The sequence below is a fragment of the Ambystoma mexicanum genome, chromosome 7p, assembly GCF_040938575.1.
Source record: "Ambystoma mexicanum isolate Mex_15411 chromosome 7p, UKY_AmexF1_1, whole genome shotgun sequence".
Lineage (NCBI taxonomy): Eukaryota > Metazoa > Chordata > Amphibia > Caudata > Ambystomatidae > Ambystoma > Ambystoma mexicanum.
In genome coordinates this window covers 268,793,571-268,812,847 of record NC_090939.1, presented here as the reverse complement: position 1 = coordinate 268,812,847, position 19,277 = coordinate 268,793,571, and the positions used below count along the sequence as shown (strand labels likewise).

The following is a 19,277-nucleotide window of genomic DNA, read 5'->3' as shown; positions in this document are numbered from 1 at the left end:
TTTTGACTGTCTATATACTATTATTAACTGATAGCTCTGAGAGAGTGTTATTGCTCAAATACTGCAGGCGAATCATATCTATGTGCATTTATTTTTTAGCCACTTGGATTCTGTGATCATAAGCATGCCTCTGATCGCATCTGGCATTCCATCTTTCCGATACGCTTTTATATTGCCTTTTTTTTCTATCGCTTTTTTTATATTAGCAGTATGTGACTGTAGAATACTTGGATTAATGATGAACTTTCACTTTCAATTGCATCATTAACATTTTCCATAAAATTATGCAGTTCTAGCTCAGCTACAAGCTCGAGCATTTTCAAGACTGATTGGATTCCATATAATTCAATTGCCTTTATATATCACCATTGGCATCATATTCGTGAGGTTGTTGTGTATCCGATTTCATTCTGACACATAGTGGCATATGGTCACTTTTTTCATAAATAAGTACAGTCATATCAGCTACCATCGCTAAAGCTGCAGTATTAACAAATATGTAATTGATGGTAGAAGCACTAATTCCACTTATTGCAGTAAAGGCTTTATCTACATCACTACTACAGTGTCCATTTGGCATAATAAAATGGTGACGATATAATATATTAGCCCATTCCACACCTTTACGATCTAGTTTGGGTGTGATATCATTAGAGTATTCTTTAAGAATGATCAGTTCATCAGGTTGTTGCTCGATATTGGCGTTGAAATTTCCAACAAACCAGATTGGGGTATTACTATTTAATTTGTTGTGGATTTTTGCAATTGTTTTTGTTAGTTCTGTGTGCAATATTCTACGGTGCGTTATAGACATTAATGACTATCATTTTTCTTTTTTTAGTGATGTTTGTAATGTACTTTAACTACTGTACCATGTTGGTAGAATGATCCATTTCTTCTATTTGCCAAGGATGAGCAACAGATATTAATAAACCCCCTTTTGGGCGACCAATAGGCCCCTTAGTGGTCATAATCTAGGCAGTGCTTCTCCCGTCTATTTCATGGATTGTTGTCCTACAAGTTTCTTGGAGTGCAACTATCTCAAACATGGCTCTTAGCTGGTAGACTATTTTTAGCTTCAAAGTGGGAGAATCCTCTAGTGTTCCACGAGCAGAACATATTTCTGTCATCAAGACGATTTCATAAAGTGTGGTTTAGAGGCTTTGTGGAGCCATTGCCAATAGCCTTCTTCGTCATTGTTATCTTCAGTTACACGTTCGCTGGCATGTTTCTTGGTCTCTCTTTCTGCTCTCATTGTAGTTTTTTATAGTTAGTTTCTTTATCCCTAGAGTTAGATAAAGAATGATATAGAACGTCTTTACGAGAGGTGCCTAGGAATGTTGATATAGGTCTAGCTTTGCTTGACATTAAATATGCGATCTTGCAACTGTAACAAGCTCTGAATAATGCCTCTTCATAGTTAATAACATAATCAAGTGTTGCTTCACTTTTAAACGATATATTGATGGTTACTATTTCAGTGTTTACTTCTTGGTCCACTATTTCAATATCTTCACTATTCATATTACTAAGTGGTACGATGATGTGGAATATCTGTAGGATAATTCTACGGTTCAAGGGCGGATGGATGTTGACAGGCAAAAGAGGTTTTAATTGTAGAGCTAGTATTTTCTCAATTGTTTCAACCTTTAGGTCATTTATATTTCTATTAGTCACCCCATCTACCTTTCACTTTACTACATTCAGGGTATCTTTCTCAGTTGTGTTAGTTTGAGATCCTGAGTCAACCATTTGCCTATGGCTCTTATTTTTTTCATCATTTGCTTCTTTTGTTTTTTCTGTACCGTTTTTCTTATTTTCTATGTGTGAGGCATCTGCAGTATCTCCGTCAATTACGAAAAGACAATGGACATCTTCAGGTGCATGCTCTATAGTAGTGCCTTTCTCCTTGCTCTTCTTCTTCCTAGTTGTTTTACAGGTTTTAGTATTATCTGTGATGTTACTAATTCATTTTTTTTCTTTGTTTTTCTTCTCCACATCTTTTGTCGAGCATGTCATTTCGAATATCTTGAGGATGTTTATCTTCTCTTAGATTCTGTTCATCAATTGTTTGCTTATTGTTCTATTCTCATTCATCTTCTCTAAACTTTTACAATTTTCATTTGACACACGCATTGTTGTTTGTGTTTGCTTTATTTCGTTTTTCATACATGATGGCTTGCGAGATTTTAGTACGCCTTTTTTGGGTTTTAGTTTTCTTTTTCTCAGTGAGGTTTTTACTTTTCAATTTTATTTCTAACATTGATTGAGTCGTTTCTTTGATAGTTTTCTCTACGTCAACATCTATACTTTGATTTGGCCTAGTACTACATACTTGTGTTGTTTCTTGAATTAGTATATCAGAAGCATGCTGTGTATTAACTTTATCAATTTCATTTTCTGTATTCATACTCTGTTCCTTTAGTATTTTTGATCTATTTCTGTTAATACTTTTATGTAGGAGTAGAGATTGAATGTCTTGTTTTTTTTTCAATTCGTTCACATCTTTCAATTATTGAAGTCATTAGGTTCTCCAACAGTTCACACATGCCAGTTGATGTAATACTTGTGGTACTCGTATTACTATCATTAGGTTCTTCAGAGGTATCAGGTACATTAGCTATTATGTTGATATTTGTGTTTTGTTCATTATTATTATTTATATATTTTTCTCATATTTCTGTTGGGGTCTCTTCAGTGATATGTGCAAAATCTACTTTGTCCTGTGCCTCTCTGTATATAGGTTCTGTTAGGTTACCTAAGAGTTCATTCGATTCGCAAACATATTCATCTATATTTTTTTGGAATGTTTCTTTTTTTTCAATATTTTTAATATTCACAACATTTTCAATATTTTCGAGGTCTACAGTATTGACTATTCTCTGTTGTTTCATTGGTACTTATATTTTGACTGTCATCAGTTGTGCTTTAGGGTTGTTTTCCATTTCTTTTTGTTTTCGGGCTTCCATGGTATGCATCAATTCCATTGTATTTATATTATTTGCTATAGGGCAGTAAATTTCGATTAATTTACTTCCTATGCATTTTAGAGATACATTAAGGTCAGCTAGGGTCTTATTGGTAGCAGTCGCACTATCAGTTGTGCTAATACCTTCTAATAGCGGATAGTATTTAGTTATCTTAGGAGTCTTCGTTTTATTTTGAGGGGCTGTTATAATCTTAGGTGTGCACATTTTCCGCTGTCTTAAAGAATAGGCACAACTACTCACAGCATTGAATATGTATGGTGTTGTGACTTCAGAAGTTTCTATGGCATTTTCTATGTTACATGCATTCGCTGCACTGATGTTAACATTTTTACTAACATGTTCAATGTTTGCCGTCATGCCACCCCTATCGTGCATGCATTTCCCCCCTCCTCTGCCACCCCTCCCACTCTCTCTCTTCTGTCCCCCCATATCTCCCCCCGTGTTCGCTATCCAATCTCATCTGCATCGCGGAAGCTAGTTCTAAATGAGGAACTGAATGAGGGAGCAAACAAATGGATGGTCAATTGCTTCTTGCTAAAAGCTTATTAGCTCCTCATATGACTCCTCCCAAGTTGGTATGGGGTTCTTACAATATTTCAATCTTAGAAATAATGCAGGATTGTCAACAAGATGTAGTCTGCGGTTCACAGTAAAATATACATGTGTACCTGCTCACATCTTCTGATACCATTCGAAAACTCCTACTCTGAATTGTTGACCCGTTTGTGGTTTTAATAGGTCCACGACCTGGATCAGGTAGAGCAACGGTGAAGCAAAATAACGGCCACCGCATTGCTAGTTACTAAGTCACAGTTAACATGTAATAGGTGTTAAGAGTAACGGGGGAGGGAGGACACTAATGGAAAGAGTGGCGGCCACACTAGAACTAAGCAGCTAACAGAAACAGCACTCACAGAGCACTCCCTTGATGCGCGCTGGCTGCTCCTTTTCCACTATTTACGGGCGATAATGGGGGGGGGTCCTCAATGCGTTTCGTTTCGTTTATCTAAACAAAAACAGGTAAAACAACAGTATCAGCAATCTGTGGTAAGGTGATTAATGTGTTTACCGACAGGGGGTTTGATTTCAACAAAGGCTCTAGTTATGCAGTGATAAAATTACACCACCTGGTTATTTAGTCCAAAGTCCACAGTGTCTGTTCACACAGAGTCACAGAGTTCTGTTCACACTTTCACCCAACACTAGTGCTTAGACACACACTCGAAGGCTGATTCTCAGGTTGGACAAGCAGTGCTAAGAGATCTCTTTTGCTACTGTTCCTTCACACATCCCACCACCATCTCTGGGTACTGCTTGCTAGTCTATGCACAGCAGTTGATTCTAAGCAGGTTCGCAAGCATCAGAAGACATACATTAGTCGCTGTAATCGTATTTCTGTTGATTCTATCTGCTTAGATTCACATGTGCCCACCCTTCATCCCCCCTTGGAGTAGAAGGAACATGGTCATCTTAAACCTTCTCTCTTCTGTACTCAATCACACATTCTGCAAGGCTACTACACAGCAAAAGAAAAACAACTGGTGGGACCTAGACGCGTGAGGGATTTTTGGTACGCTACACACCACTTTAGGGATAGTGTTAGTCACGCCCATGTCAACGTCCCTTTCGATCTTTGAAAAAAAGATGCAATACTCTGAGATTGCCACTGGTGCCGGACTATATGCACAGCATGTGAATCTAAGCAGATATAATCATCAGAAATACGATTACATTGAGTAATGTATGTCTTTGAATGCCTCTACAAAACCATCAACATTTGATGCAAAATCTACTGCTAAGCCTCTCCTACATACTCCTTTCCAGATGCACACAACATATAATGTCTGCTTTCACTTATTAGTTTCTTGCTAACTTCGTGGTCAGGACAAAAGAAGAACAATCAACACACAAACACTTAACTTTTCATCCACCTGCACTAGATTCCTCAATGGCACTGTGAAGAGCCAGGAATGAGACGCGGACACAGTGGAGTCATTGTTTTGGTCAAAGACTCTTATTAAAATACAAGGGAGTTGGGAAATGCCTCTCTATCCTACTCTAAGAGGTGTTTCCCTATCTAAAACCAAAACTGAAGGTCTGTCCAAAGTCAGGACATCTAAAGCAATATCGTAAAGTATTATTCTGGCTCTCACATCTAGGAAAAATAACCAAGCTGAAAAGGGAAAATGTATTTGGCATTTAGTAGTGCACAACTGTTCAAACAGGAAATGCGGAACTCCAACACAAAAAGGGTTCAGAAGGACATAGTTCCTTGTTCCAGTGGGGGTGAGGTGGGTTCCCTTCCCCTGGATTTCTTTCCACTGTTGCTTGTATTTCAAGAATTTCAGTTGCTCAAGTTTCTTTTGATCAACCACACAAAGCAACTTGGCTGTTAGTCCATATCTTACTTGGATACCTGATGTACTCTCCTGCCTGGTTTCCACTTCCTTTTGGCCTATTTCTACAACCTTTTCGCTAGTCCTGTTATATGCTGATCAGGACTTTCTCAGGTACTGTACAGTACACACCGGTCAACTTGACCATAAGTGGTATACTTTTCCTGCCAGGGCCTTTCCACTTAAAGATGCTTGCAACTTGTATCTGCCTGTTATACTCTCCTGCCAGGGCTTGTCTCCTATGTATAATTCTTGCACCTGTGATCTGCCTGGTATACTTTCTCGCCAGGGCTTTTCCTCTTCTGACTTTAACCTACCTGGTATATTTTCCTGCCAGGGCTTTTCTCTTATATATGTTCTTGCAGCTTTTGACCTGCCTGGTATATTTTCTGCTAGTGCTTTTCTCATGGGCATATTCTTGTAGCATGCATCAGTCTGGTACACACAAACCTGATGGCCTGTTGTGTTTATTTGGAGCCATCTTAAATCCACATAGTATACTCTTCTGTCAGGACTTTCCTTAGCTATGTACTGCACACCCTTGCAGACTTGACGGTCTTATATCTGTACTGTCCTGTCTTATATCTGTACTGTCCTGTCTTGAATCCCCTGGGTATACAATCCTGCCAGGGATTCTCCTATAGGTGTATTGCACACACTCACAAACTTGACAGTCTTTTCTGTATATTCCTTTATGCCTCTTTAAGAGAATTTCACTTGCTTTTTCTTTATTTGCATTTATTTGGGTTTGGCAGGCTTGTTGATATGCCCCGGTTGCTTCCCATAGATGGGCTCACTGGCTTTGGCTGGCGTATGTCAGTTCTCCCCCTGCAAGCCAGTGGTGGCCTTCCGGCGTACTGCCTTCCCTCTCTGCTACTGCTTTGCAGATTCACATACTCTTGTGGCTCCCGCTTCCCTTTTCTATGTCTCTCCGGGCTTCGGTTCGGTCAAGGCTGTTTTGTTGTACCGGCGAAAGCCCAGAAGATGTCCATCTGCTTCTGGCGTCTTTGCCACATACGTTCGCCTGAAGTTTGCTTTACTTTCCCTTGTCCGAAAAGCTGCTTTGCTCCACGAACACCAATTCAGCCCCATGTCCTCAGTCAGCACCGAGAGAGGAGCGTTCTCCAGCATCCCTTCATCAGCTGTTGTGCCGGTTTAAATTTCACAGCTTCAGGTAGGTTTCTGTAACCACTAGAGCACAGCTTGTGCTCCTGGCCTCCATCGATCTCATCTCTCGGCTCATCTACCTCGTTACAGTATTTTCACATTTGGGGAAATAAGTCTGTTTCTGACAACTTGCCTGTACAGTTTGGTACAGTGTTCTTAGCGTTCTTGAAGGGCAAGTCAGTCGTTGATGTCTTGTGTGCAGAACTTGAAAGATGATTTCAGTGCCTTTTTTGGGTCGGTGAGGGAAGTGATGACAGTATGCCATTAGGACATGGGGAATAGCAGGGGTATCCTCAAATGAGAAAGGGGGGATACCATGTCTCGTCCGATGACACCACAATACCCCCCGAGGGTCACCTCTCCCCATGTGATCCACCCTCATATAACCACCCACAGGGTCAAGATCATGTAGTGGCTGCCGTCCCCTGGTCACATGGGGAGAGGTCACCACCGGGAGAGATGTAATGACACCATCGGATTCATCACAGCACATTGAGTTTTTATTTGTTTCCTTTTTCTACTGTCCGTGAGGCTTGCCAAAAACAAATATATGAACGCAGGAAAACTGTAATATTGTGCATTACTGGGCCTATGTGTGGATGGAAAATTGCAGAACAAAGCACCAATTTCGGGGTTACATTGGACGCTGCTTAGGTTGAGCATGCTTGTCTTTTAACACAGGGATCACTGAAACCCTATTGATGAATAATTAATTATTATTATTATGGTTCGGTTGCGACGCGCAAGAGAGGTACAGGTTTGGGTGAAAGATGCATAGTACAATGAAATTGATAACCTGTTATGGGTTATTGTAAATCCTCACTTGGGAAGAGAGAGTCCTGCGATAAGAAACGCCAATTCCGACTTCTATTGGCAAACCAAGGGCTCGTATTGCAAATGTACGCTTGTTTTCTTTCGGGAACGTATACAACACAAACTACCACTTGGTAGTGCAGTACAAAACAAAAGAAATCCAAGGCTATATAGGTGGGTAGCCAAACCCATTGCACATTGTTGTATACAGTAGAATGGGGAGTCCCCCATCTTACAATTCCTTCATTGATCTTTCAAAAGACCAACGAAACTCACATTTTTCGGTTTATGTACATGCCGTAGTTTTTATGTATATTTCAGTAAATGTGCCACCAGCCTTTATCAAATATGACTGTTTTGAAGCTTTTGTGCCATGAACGGCTTGGCGTTTTGTGTTTTAGGTTTCATGACAACAGGATGTTAGCGAGTATTGTAACGTTATTGAGCAACTTGTGGCAAACCATCTTGGGAGACAAAGAGAGTGATAAGAAAAGCGGCTCACTGTCTAAGAAAGTACCCCAGGAAAAACAGAAGCTTCTCCCTCTGCAGATTATCAATGAATTTCTCCATCTTCACGTTAAGCTCATTCAGCATATCCAGTAAGTGATTTTTCAGTTTTATTATTTATGTGACTTCCAAAATGGATGATGCTAAGGATAAGACTGTGCCAATCGTACGCCATGTTGCAATACATGGCAGTGGAAAGAGCTGCTCAGAATCGGAAATGTGACACTGTAAATGGAATTTCCTAGATCAACAGCAGTTCCCTAATTTAGAAATTCATGACTGATTTATTTATTTTAATAATTACAACGTCGCAGTGCAGGAAATCTAAGCAGGATAGCAGTGTTTTTAAATGGTTCTTAAAAAAGCACTTTTATTATAGTTATAGAGTAGTACAAAATCGGAAAATCTATCACAGAAAATTATTAAAATAATCAATAAGGTATTAATGTATCAAGACATTATGTATGGGATGGGCTAATCTGTTTGACTGTAAGAATAGCTGTATAACTCTTAACGGCTGAAAATGTTGAGGTCCAAGGGGACAATAAAATTAGAAGGAAGCTATTTGCTTTTGTGTAATCCAGTGTAATCATCTAAAAGAATACGGCGATGACCAAAATGGATTTGTCTTTTATACTTATTCTGAACAGTGGGGGCATTTTATATCAAGGTTGTGTCCAGGAAGCTACACCAAGAGCCCTAAACACTTCCTTTCTTTCGTTCGATCTCAAACCAGTCGCTGCAGAGATACCAGGAGATGCAATAGATTCGTTTGGTGGCAGAACATATCTACTAGACCCATTTTACCCGCCCCTTTATCCTCCTATTTCTGCATGTAGAGCCCATATGTAGGGTCCCTTTTGTAAAATCATACTGCCCTATGTTAATTTGGGGCTTGTTGATTTCTGTACACATTCTGTATTTTTACATTTATCAAATGCATATAATATGCAGAAAGTACCAAATTCAAGAAATTATTTATTTTTTCTTCCCCACCCAAAGCCCACTTTTCAGCTCCCAAATCTGGGCAGGTTTTATTTGGTCAAGCCCTCATTTGGTCCCTGAATTGTATTCCTTTAGTGATGCCCATCAAATGTTAGAAGACCACAGACCAGTGACAAGTCTGGGTAAAAGGCAAACCAAGTTTGTGGCTGCGCAGTTACCCACAAGTCTAAAATATTTCTGCTCCCATATGCCTTTCCTGGTTTCGTAAGGACGTAATGTGGCATAGACACCTCTTTATTCCTACTGTGCCAGGTAGTTTACAAACAATTGGCTTCATTACGTGTTTGGCGGTAATTCGGGGGTAATTATGTTGAATTACAGCCAGAAATCGTTTACCGTTACCACCACTTGGTCCCGCTGGATTACAAGTGGTGGTAGGGAAGTGTAATTCCACATTTCCAGGAACCCATAGGGATTTTTGGCAGATTTAACGCTGCCGTAATTGCTGCACAGTAACATTTGCTGACTTTTGGCACCTCTAGCTTGTTTTGGCACCTGTGGACCCGCTGTCGGTATTCCTGCTTTCGGCGGGGAAACCCTTTCTCTTGACATCTCCGATCAGGTTTCCTTCTTTTGCGCCTTCCGCAGATGGAGCTGCTTTTACTCCAAGTATTCTCCGGTGAACGCCAAACACCAGAGCAGTACGCAGAGTGGGCGGAGCACCTTTCTCCCTCCGGGCAGTCGGTTTCTTTACTGCTTCATGCTGCGCACTGTCTGCACTTCACAGGACTCTTGACTTCTTTCACAGCTACACCACAGCATCCCCCTTTCACATCAGCTAAGACCCTATCTCCTGCACTGCATTCAAACTGCTGCTTCTGCTGCCTCTCATGACTCCTGCTTTTCCTCCTCTTTCTCTTTTTGATGGCCTGCACCTGAAGGGGTTTTAAACATTTGAAAGTCCCACTCAGGTGTGGGTCATCAGAAAAACTAGACTGCATATTACAGTTATGCACCTCAGAGCCCCTCTTCCTCGTCCCAGTTCTTAAAGCATTTTGCATTATGGGACTTGAAGTTCCTGGTGTTAGTTCATTTAAGCTTATTTTACTCTGTTTTAATGATTTGTCAGATGTATACTGAGTGGAGGATTTTAAGGAAACTAATATTTGCTCCTTAACCTCACAATTCGAATATAAAGAATTGTGATAATTAGAAGTGGTATTAGTTCCTTGATTTCTGCTTCCATGTTTATCATAAGGGTTCCCACATTTCATGTTTAAAGGAAGTTCGGGGGGAGATTTTGCATAATAGCAACAAGCCATCAAATAGCCTGGCACCATGGAGCCCTCACCCTCGGGAAGGAGTCCTCACATTACCCTGATTGCCTTCTCCTCCCATGTGATCCACCCAGCTAATACCACCCCCAGGGTCTGGATCCTTCCCCTGGGCACATGAGGAGACTTTAGGCTGGAAGTCTCTGAGGAATCTGCAGGATTCATTGCAATACCTGTTAAGATGGATTTCTGAACTCTGACCTGGTGGACAGAGGTTTAGGAGGCCACCCTTGGTTTAGTGAAACAGGGGAACCTTCTGAACAAGCCAGACCAATCTATGTAGCTTTATAGGCGGTCAAGACTAAGTCTCAGGAGGGGTGAGAGTGATCGGAAGCCCACAATGAGCACACACAGTAATGAACCACAAATTACTGTTAGACAAGTGTATATGAAAAATATCTATACATTTATTGTCGGCCAGACCAAATAGACACAAGTAACTTTAGCAATGAGAAAACAGTTATCACACAAATCCTTAAACTATAATGTGTGTGTATATATACACATATATATATATAATACACATACATTATGTTTCCTAATGCTATACAGGGGAAAAACGCAGCCAAAACCTGTAAAGAGAGTGTTGAGTTAACACAGAAATGGCATTAGATAATTCTTCAGAGTTCATTCCCTAACTTTCGAGTTCAACCCTAAGAAGAGGGGAGCCTTGTACTCCGCAGTACAGTTGTGCCAAAAAATGCATGATCATGCAGATGAACCAAAAAGCGGGTCTTCTTGGAAGGACTGTAGCAAGTCCGGAAGGGGCTTGAGGCGATGAAGAATTGGTTCCCATTATTCGAGTCGGCCTTGCCCTTGGCCCAAAGCAGTGTTCAAATGACAAGAACAGCTAGGGAACGCAGGCTAACCCGGCCAAGTTCAAATACCTTTAAGAGATACTCGTCCGTAAAAAAGATCGACTGTGCCAGGGGGCCACCGGTAAGTGATGGAAGTACTCACCGACCCTCGGCACAGTCCCAATCAAAATTTTGCCAGTTTAGTCGAGGTCGCTAGTAGGTTGAAGTCCTGCAGTTTCGTGACGCTCCGGCCCTCAGCAGTTGCAGTGGAGAACGCTTGTCCGGGACGGGACAGTTGGCTTTTCTCAGCTTCCGAAGGAGGTATGAAGACAATTCAGGTCCAGCAGGCTTCAGGGCACAGGAGAGCAGAACAGCAAGGAGTCTATAGCGACCGTCACCACCAGGTAGTGACGCAAGAATCGTGGGTATGGGCATCATTATGGATGCTCCTAATTCGGGACCCAGAGGAGCTAGGTCTGTGAAAGTTGGTGGGAGAATGCACAGGACCACAAAAAAGCGATGTCCGAAGTCCGGGGTCTGCACTCAAGATGGCGGCAGTGCTGCAGGTTATCCTGAGGTAGAACTGGAAAGTTCGCTGGATGGCCCAGGAACACTTCCGAAGGGGCTTGTTCTGTGGGTAAGCAGCCAGCACAGAGAGTAGTTGTTCCCACTACTCCAAAGGGGCTAAGGGTCTTGGCAGGCATTCTTGATCGAAGAAGAAAGCAGGGGTCGGACAGGATAGCAGAGGGCGAAGGGTGCCAGAGCCCTCCAAAGGAGCTCCGGCAGTTTCACAAGTCTGTTTCTTCGTGTAGGAGACTTGGCTCCTTCTGTAGTTCGGTGAGAACACAGGTGATCAACCTGGAATGGATGCAAATCCCCTTCTCTTATCCAAGATTAGGTTTGCGCCAAAATCGAGGACTTTCAATAGAAGATCTGATCTCTTGCTGGCATCCAGGTGTAGACCAATCACAGTCCACGGTGGTCTGAGTCATTCAGGCACTGCAGACATCCTGGCCCCAGTAGCGTGGATTGGGGCCAGACAGTCCCAACCCGCTTCCTGGGCACAGACACGTGACAGACAGAAGCCCACGAAAGAGATTGTTTTCGCGGGAGGCTGCATGCTCCAATAAGGAAAACCTGGGTTACCCGACATGGGTGAAAGCAAGGGACAAAATGGCCATGAGACAGAACAAAATTTGTGGCTCAGTCATTTTCGGATCTGGCCACAGTCTTGAGCCAAACGCCGTAAACACCGTTTGACCCAGCAAAAAGAGGTAAAACATTATGAAAAGTAACTGCTGCCACCAGTTTGTCCCAGGCACACTCATACAATCACCTAAAAATCCTTTGCCGGTGTCTACGCTCACAGAACAAAAGAAGAGACCCCAGCGCACTGTACTTGTCATGATTCCTGCCCCTCATGTCCTCAGCCCTCCAAGATGTCAGGCTGGAGCCAGGCCACGATCACCTACATGGCCCTCGAGGGCCTCTCCATCCCTCCAAAGACCCACTTGGAGTCAGACTTGGCGCTTGTGGCACCAGGCACACTCACTCCCATAGGATAACATTAGGGATTGGACTTGTAGTGCCTTGATGGGGACAAGATGGATGCCCCCACATATTTCGGTTCCCAGAACTGCATGTGCAGTCTAGTCTTTTGGGTGTGGTTCAGCCTAGAGACACCTGGGATACCCAGAGACTATTTAAGCCACGCCCAGGCTGAGAAACATGCTTTGCGTTTTCTGCACCTGCAGCGTGACACTCAACGTGTTCGGATCGGTCTCCAGTAGACCTGCATCTTTCTTCTGCGCTCAGCTCCTGCAGGAACAAGAACACTGTTAGGAACACCCTTACCTTGCGGCGCTTCTGCCCATCAGTCATCGCTCCTTCTGTTCTGCGGGCATCTTCGGCGGTGTCATTCCCATCCCGCAATGCCGCTTCCTAAGGAAACGGGAAAAGAACAGAAAAAAGGCATTAGTAAGCATTCTGCAAATCTTCGCTTATTTTTAAATACTGTACGAGCTTCAAACGCTTACCTGAATCCCAGCCGCTCTGGGGGAACTCTGTCTCCGGAACTTCTCATCCATCTGCAAGAGGGAAAAAGACACTCCAGGTTAGCGTGGAACAATCTAGAGGTGCCCCATACCGCGCTTACCCACCGCATTTGTTCTTCATAACCGGCATCCACGCTGAAAATGTCGCAGCACCTAAAAGACACAGAAAAAGAACTCAGTTCAATGCAAATACGAAAGGGGTGCATCGCGCTCTCACTCACCTTCAGCGCTACTCATCTCAGCAGCACGCCGCCATCCCCTGACGCCGGCCATCATCTAAGGAAGGAAGTTAGAGAACTGTTCAAAAGACTCATTATACTTACCTGTTGGACTCTTGCCAGTGAAGTAACTAGGCAGCAACAAGCCCGCATCAATCAACGCACCCCTGCGCTGAAGGCAGGACGGAGAGCACACTATCCAAGAAAACAAAGTGAGTTGTGGATCAAAGGGAAGGGTTGGACCCCGGGGAAGAATGGGTTCAGGCACACAGAGACAATAGGGAGTTAAACTCTACCAATCCTGTGTTTCAGGCCCAGTCTCCAGTCGAATACCCTCCCGGGAAGGGTTCGAGGTCGTCACAGGTCAGAACAGGCTGAGTGACGTCCCAGTGGATACCAGGTGAGCGTGACAGTACTGGTAGGTACATTGTGCACTGTTAAAAAGTTACCAAGAAATGGCAACATAGTCAAAGACTAAGGGAAACATAGTTTCCCTGTACTGACAGTCTGAAGGACGTGTCACTTTCCCCATCACAAGTGATCAAAAGCCCAGGGGAGTTCAGCTGAAGGCTGGGCTCCACTGGAAAAAGTCAGGATAGGAAAGCCAAACAAAAGCAAAAAGTTTGGAGGGTCCATAAATGGAAGACAAACTGCACATACATGAACTCTTTCCTAACAATACCCATGAGTTGGATCTAGGTCCCTTTCAGGGAGACTGCTCTCCTCCTTCACTGCACAGCTCAGCCTTCTGGCATGGTGTCCCTGATGCCATCTTCACCATCATATGTCACCAGTTTCTCTGAAGAATTACAGGCGAGCTGGAAGTTTGCCCTGGCCTCCAGAGTTATCCAAGTCTGGACAGATCTTTGAGGAGGGTGATCCCATTCATTTTCAGATTAAACCCATGTCAGGATCAGGCCTTACCGTGGGAGATTTCCAGGGCTTTGGGTCGAACAGGAAAGGCCTGTCCCCCCTGGCAGCCAGACCCTCGCTTGTTGAGTATACAAAACAACCCGATGGCTACACAGAGGTAGCAGTCTCAGATTATGGAGGAAAAGCCCCCTTGTTTCTAGGGAAAAAACATCCAAACTAATAAGGTCAAAATTTGAAGCGTGGCAGGTACTCCCAGAGATGGTGACAGCAGGGAAGCACCACCGGAATTACTAGCATCCGGCAAGGCAACGAGGAAGCACGGTTGCAAGGAGCAAGCACAGAATGAGGGCAAGGAACATCTGGAGGAGCCTGGAAGCACAGCAGGAGAATCCAGTTGGAGCGGGGAACACAGGAGAGAGACGAGCTAGGACGGAACAGAAGGCAGGAAAGAAAACTAGCATTGTGGCAATCGGGGGAGAGTACAATGCGACAGGCTGCTTACAAGCAGTGAGTTCCTCATATAATAGTCCGGGTATTGGACGGCGTCATCTTGACACTCAAGTCATGATGCAATGTCCGTAACGCTGCGCCATCTTGGAATGGGCTGATGGGTGGTATAGCATCTCCAAGAGACGTGGACGCCTACATCTGCCAAGCCTGGGCGCAGCAGTGATGACCCATAACAGTATACCCCCTTCCAAGGCTCGTTCCACCTGGCTCCCATGGATGACATAGATGGAATTTGCCTACCAAGATGGGTGCATGCACGTTTGAGTAAGGCTCCCAAAACTTCTCGGATACGGTATAACACTTGCAGTGAATCACGTATTGAAGCACTCAACGATAGTATTGGGAATCACAAAGGCGAGCCACTTCGTATTGCTTATCACGGTGGTCTTATCCCTGTACATGATGAGTTACCCACATAAGGTTTCAGCAAAGAGGTGTGAAACACTGGGTGAATGCGGTGCCTTGATTGCTGTAATTTGATCTTGACGGCCACAGGGTTGACAAGTTTCAAGACATAGAAGGGCCCAAAATATCTCTGCGCAAATCTGCAAGGCTTCAATCTGCCAGGCTTCAATCTTCGAGGTAGGTAGCTTGAAGATAGCCAAAGTCCCCTTTCTTGTACATTGGGGCTGATGATCTTCTCTTATCTGCATAGTACTTACTGACATCTTGAGCCATGAGCAAGAGCCTGCAAGGTCTGCTGATGGACTTGCTTTATTTCTTGAATGCGTTCCTCCACCACGGAAACTGTGGAGGTCAAGGAAGGTAGACCATTCCACCATCGCGGATGGAACCCGTAGGTGCAGAAAAACGGACACAGTCCCCTCACAGAATGTTGTGCATTATTGTATGAAAACTCAGCCATGGCTAACAGGGAAGACCAATTGTTGTGGACTATGTTGTTATAACAGCGGAGATGAGCTTCTAGAGTCTGATTGGCTCTCTCCGTCTGTCCATTGGTTTCTGGATGATACCCAGAAGACAGGGTTTGTTCGATTCCAAGATGCTTACAAACTGCTATCCAAAAACAGGAAGTGTACTGAGTGCCCCTGTCAGAGGTGATGGATTCGGGAAGACTGTGCAAACGGAATATTTCTTTGACAAAGATGTTGCTCATTTCCAATGTGTAATGTAGTTTGGGTACAGGTGTGAAATAGGCTACTTTAGAAACCGAACCAAGCGCAAAGTCGTCGGGCGGAAAACAAGGGATCCTGTCAACGATATTGTCGATGAGCGAAATACAGGATACTCCACCGATGTCAAAAATGATCCTGTTAACAAAAGTAAAGCCTACCCAAGAAAAAGCTTCATCAGAGAGTATCAGGTCCGCTTTGCTCTCTCCAGTATCGTCCATCTTGCCAGAACGAATCTTAGAACATAAAATAGGTACTGAGTTTGAGCAGGGATATTCACAGAGGTTTTCTAATGAGCCTTATTCGGACTTTACTCTGCCCCCAAGGCGGGAGACCCAAAGACAGGGGACCCCACCAAAGGAACCAACGCCAGTAGTGCAAGGCACAGCGCTGACACCCCCATTCCTGAATGCAGCGAATCTGCAGCTATTGCTGTCTTTACAAATTTGATCCTGTATACAGATGCTGGTAGAGCGACTAGACAAGAGGTTACCCAAGGTCCCAGGCCTACAAAAATAAGTGCCAGCTCACATGCCAGAGCAGAAGCACACATCATATAGAGGAGTACCGCCTGCCGTAAAGGCCGCACACAAATCCGGCACCAGGTTGCAAAGAACTGCACTGTCTCCACACAGATCTTGGCAACCAAAACAAACGTTGCTGGTGATGTCCACAAGTAGACCTAAAGGTTCCCCAGAGTGGCCGCAGTACTCCCCGGAACGTTGCCAATTAGGCCTGCAATGTCTCCGCTACAAGTGCAGGAGGAAGGGGAGATGCACATAACAGATATGAAGGGAGATGCAGCAGATACAGCGTCTACTCTAACCCACTCTCCACATAGAGACGATTGGGATGAGGGGAATGCAAGTGTGTAGACCCCATGCCGGATGAACCTCCAAAGCAGTCCCCTCCTAATGAAGTAGGAGCATTTCATACGCTGATGTTGAAGGCGTGCAAAGAATTCAGACTAACACCATAAGAGCAAAAGAACAAGAAAATCTGTTATGTCAATACTGATGCTGGATCATATATGGAAAGAAGGGGCTCTTATGAAGAAACCTTTCTCTGAGCCTGCGCTCAAAGGTAGGCTTGAGAAAAAGTACAGAGCTCAGGTTGTGTCACCCAATTGTTTAACCTCACAGCCTACTCCGGAGTCAGTGGTATCCGCTGCGGCAGGGTGTAAAACTAACGCCCAGGGCTCCGAGTGCTCTGATCCTTCAGAGAATGAGGGCAGAAAAGAGAATGCCTTTGGAAAGAAAATACTTGCAACGGAGCAACCATAGTCGAGGCAGAAAATTCTCTAGCGCTCTTGACTACCCATACCAAAGAGTGTCTTATTACTCACAGGGATACAGGAATACGTACCCTTACAAGGCCAAAGACTACAAAGCACCTCAAAGGCAATGGCCAACAACAGCCCCCCAAAGAGGGAGGCAACAAAAACAAGCCTGACTCACACATCCCGACGAACTGCCAGACACAGTTTGGGGGCAACATTTGATACCATCTCAAAGCGTGGCAGACAATAACAAGCGACAAATGGGTATTAGACATTCAAAAAGGACATCCCCTAGTACTCCTACGTCTCGTCCCCTTTCCTCCATCCTTGTTGGCGTCCCCCAACATGGGAACGGTACAGGAACCTTTGGCAGCAAAATATTGTGCTTCCCCTTTAAATTTAATTTAGCGCGTGGGGTGTAGCCTCTGGCGTGGGGATTCACTGCCGAGGTCCCGGCGCCTCAGCTCAGTCCCTTTTTCCACACGGACGGTGTGGGACCTGGCAGCCAGCGGAGAGACTTTTTAGCTTTCAGCTTGCATCCCTTCTATTTTTTTAATTTCTTTTTCACTTAACTTTGGTGCCTCGCCTCCTACCAGCGCATGTCGGCCGCAGGGGGCTTCACAAGGTGTGCCTCATGTGACCGTTCATGCCGCCCTGTGTTTGGGGCATGACCACCGCTGGGACTCAAGTTCGGTCTACAGCGCTCTCGGTCACAGGGCATTGAAGAATCGTCGTGGTGGAGGGAGATCTTCCACACTTCTCCGCCCCATTTTAAGGACTTTGTTTCCAGGACCTCTCGTCAAGACAAGGTAGGCCCTCTATTCAGCACAGCTCCACAACGCAGAGACTCCTTCACCAGGGGTCTCACAAATCGGGGTTACTCTGATTCAGGATCTGGCAGGCCCGAGGCCTCGAAGGCTACCAGCTCCCAAACCGAGGGGAACGGGGGCTCTTACGGGCCCCATCAGGCTGTCCTCGCAAGGACGATCAGTCTCATCCTCTTATTCTACCCCAGAGGGTAAGGGATCGTCGAGTGCCACCTCCAAGATTTTCTCCTCGGCTAGATCCAGCACGGCTACCGGCACAGATGCGAGGGCTCCCAGCCTACCGGAGCTCGCTCCAACGTTGTGAATCGGGGGTTTTGACTACCGGCTGGCCGGCTGAGGGCCCAGCACCTACCAGAAGGATCTCAGAAGGTAGACGCTTCTGCTGCAAGACCCAAGCTGTAGCCTCTCTTGTCCAAGGCCTCTCTTGGCCAGAGCCTTAGCACCCTCCCACCCAGGGTGTGGCACAGGGCTTCAAAATGGCAGAGCCTGCCAGGCAGGTGGCCATCTTGGATCAGCATAAGGCCTGCCAGTGCTTTCCCCCATCGAATGGGCTTTGCAGGATAATCCCAGCCCCCTTCCCTCTGGAAGCAGCATAGGATTCTATGGCAGGAGATTTTGGTCCCCTCAGGGCTACATCTACCCATCACAGCCATTTGGCTAAACGCACCAGGCGTCTCAGCGATTTGACCAGGAGCGGAGGCCCAGACCTTTCATGGCTACCATCTGGGCCTGGCGGAATTCTTGGGGTCCCTCTTCCTGATGAAGCCCCCATGAGTCTGAAGTGCTGGCAGAGGTCTTGAGCAAACGCACCGCAATCCGGTCTGGCATTCCCCTACAGAAGGATATCCTGCAGGTGGCGTGGAAGGTCTGGGAGAAGCCCAGGGCCAACGCCCAGATGAGCAAGAAGTTGGACAGCAGGTTTAAGTTGATGGACAGGGAGCCAATCCTCCTGGCTTCCCACCCGCAACCCCATTCCTCTGTGGTGGCAGTGGCCTTGTATTCTAAACCATCGTCTTCGTCATCTTCCTCCACGGGAGCCGCATCCAGTTGCCTCCTTCAAGGAGGACAATGTCCTGGAGCCCTTGGGAAAGCGCTTTTACTCCATTTTAGGGCTGCATCTGCGGCAAGCCAACACAGATGCCCTCTTAGCCGTGGCTAATCGGAAGCAGTGGTGGGAGCTCACGGAATTTCTGCCCGACCTCCCTTCGGACAAGCGAGCCTCCTTCAAGGCAGGTCTGGTGGATGCCCGAAACATTGCGCAGAACCTCATGGAATCTTCGGTCACCCCATCAATACAGCCAGCAGAGGGCTGTGCCTGGGGGTTGAGATGAGAAGGACGGCATGGATGCACGTCACAAAGTTTTCTTCTGATGTGCAGGAGCGAATCCTGGACCTGCCCTTCGAGGACGTGGACCTCTAGCATTCGTTCACTTA

At 45.2% G+C, this 19,277-nt stretch overlaps 1 protein-coding gene across 1 annotated transcript in view; it reads left to right on the top strand.

Annotated features, from left to right (window-relative positions):
• URB1 (URB1 ribosome biogenesis homolog) overlaps nt 1-19,277 on the top strand; it is a 2,274,827-nt gene that overhangs the window by 2,110,521 nt on the left and 145,029 nt on the right. The window contains exon 36 of the mRNA XM_069636341.1: nt 7,768-7,965. Within this exon, the coding sequence (XP_069492442.1) occupies nt 7,768-7,965 (198 nt within the window). The remainder of the gene's footprint in view (nt 1-7,767; nt 7,966-19,277) is intronic.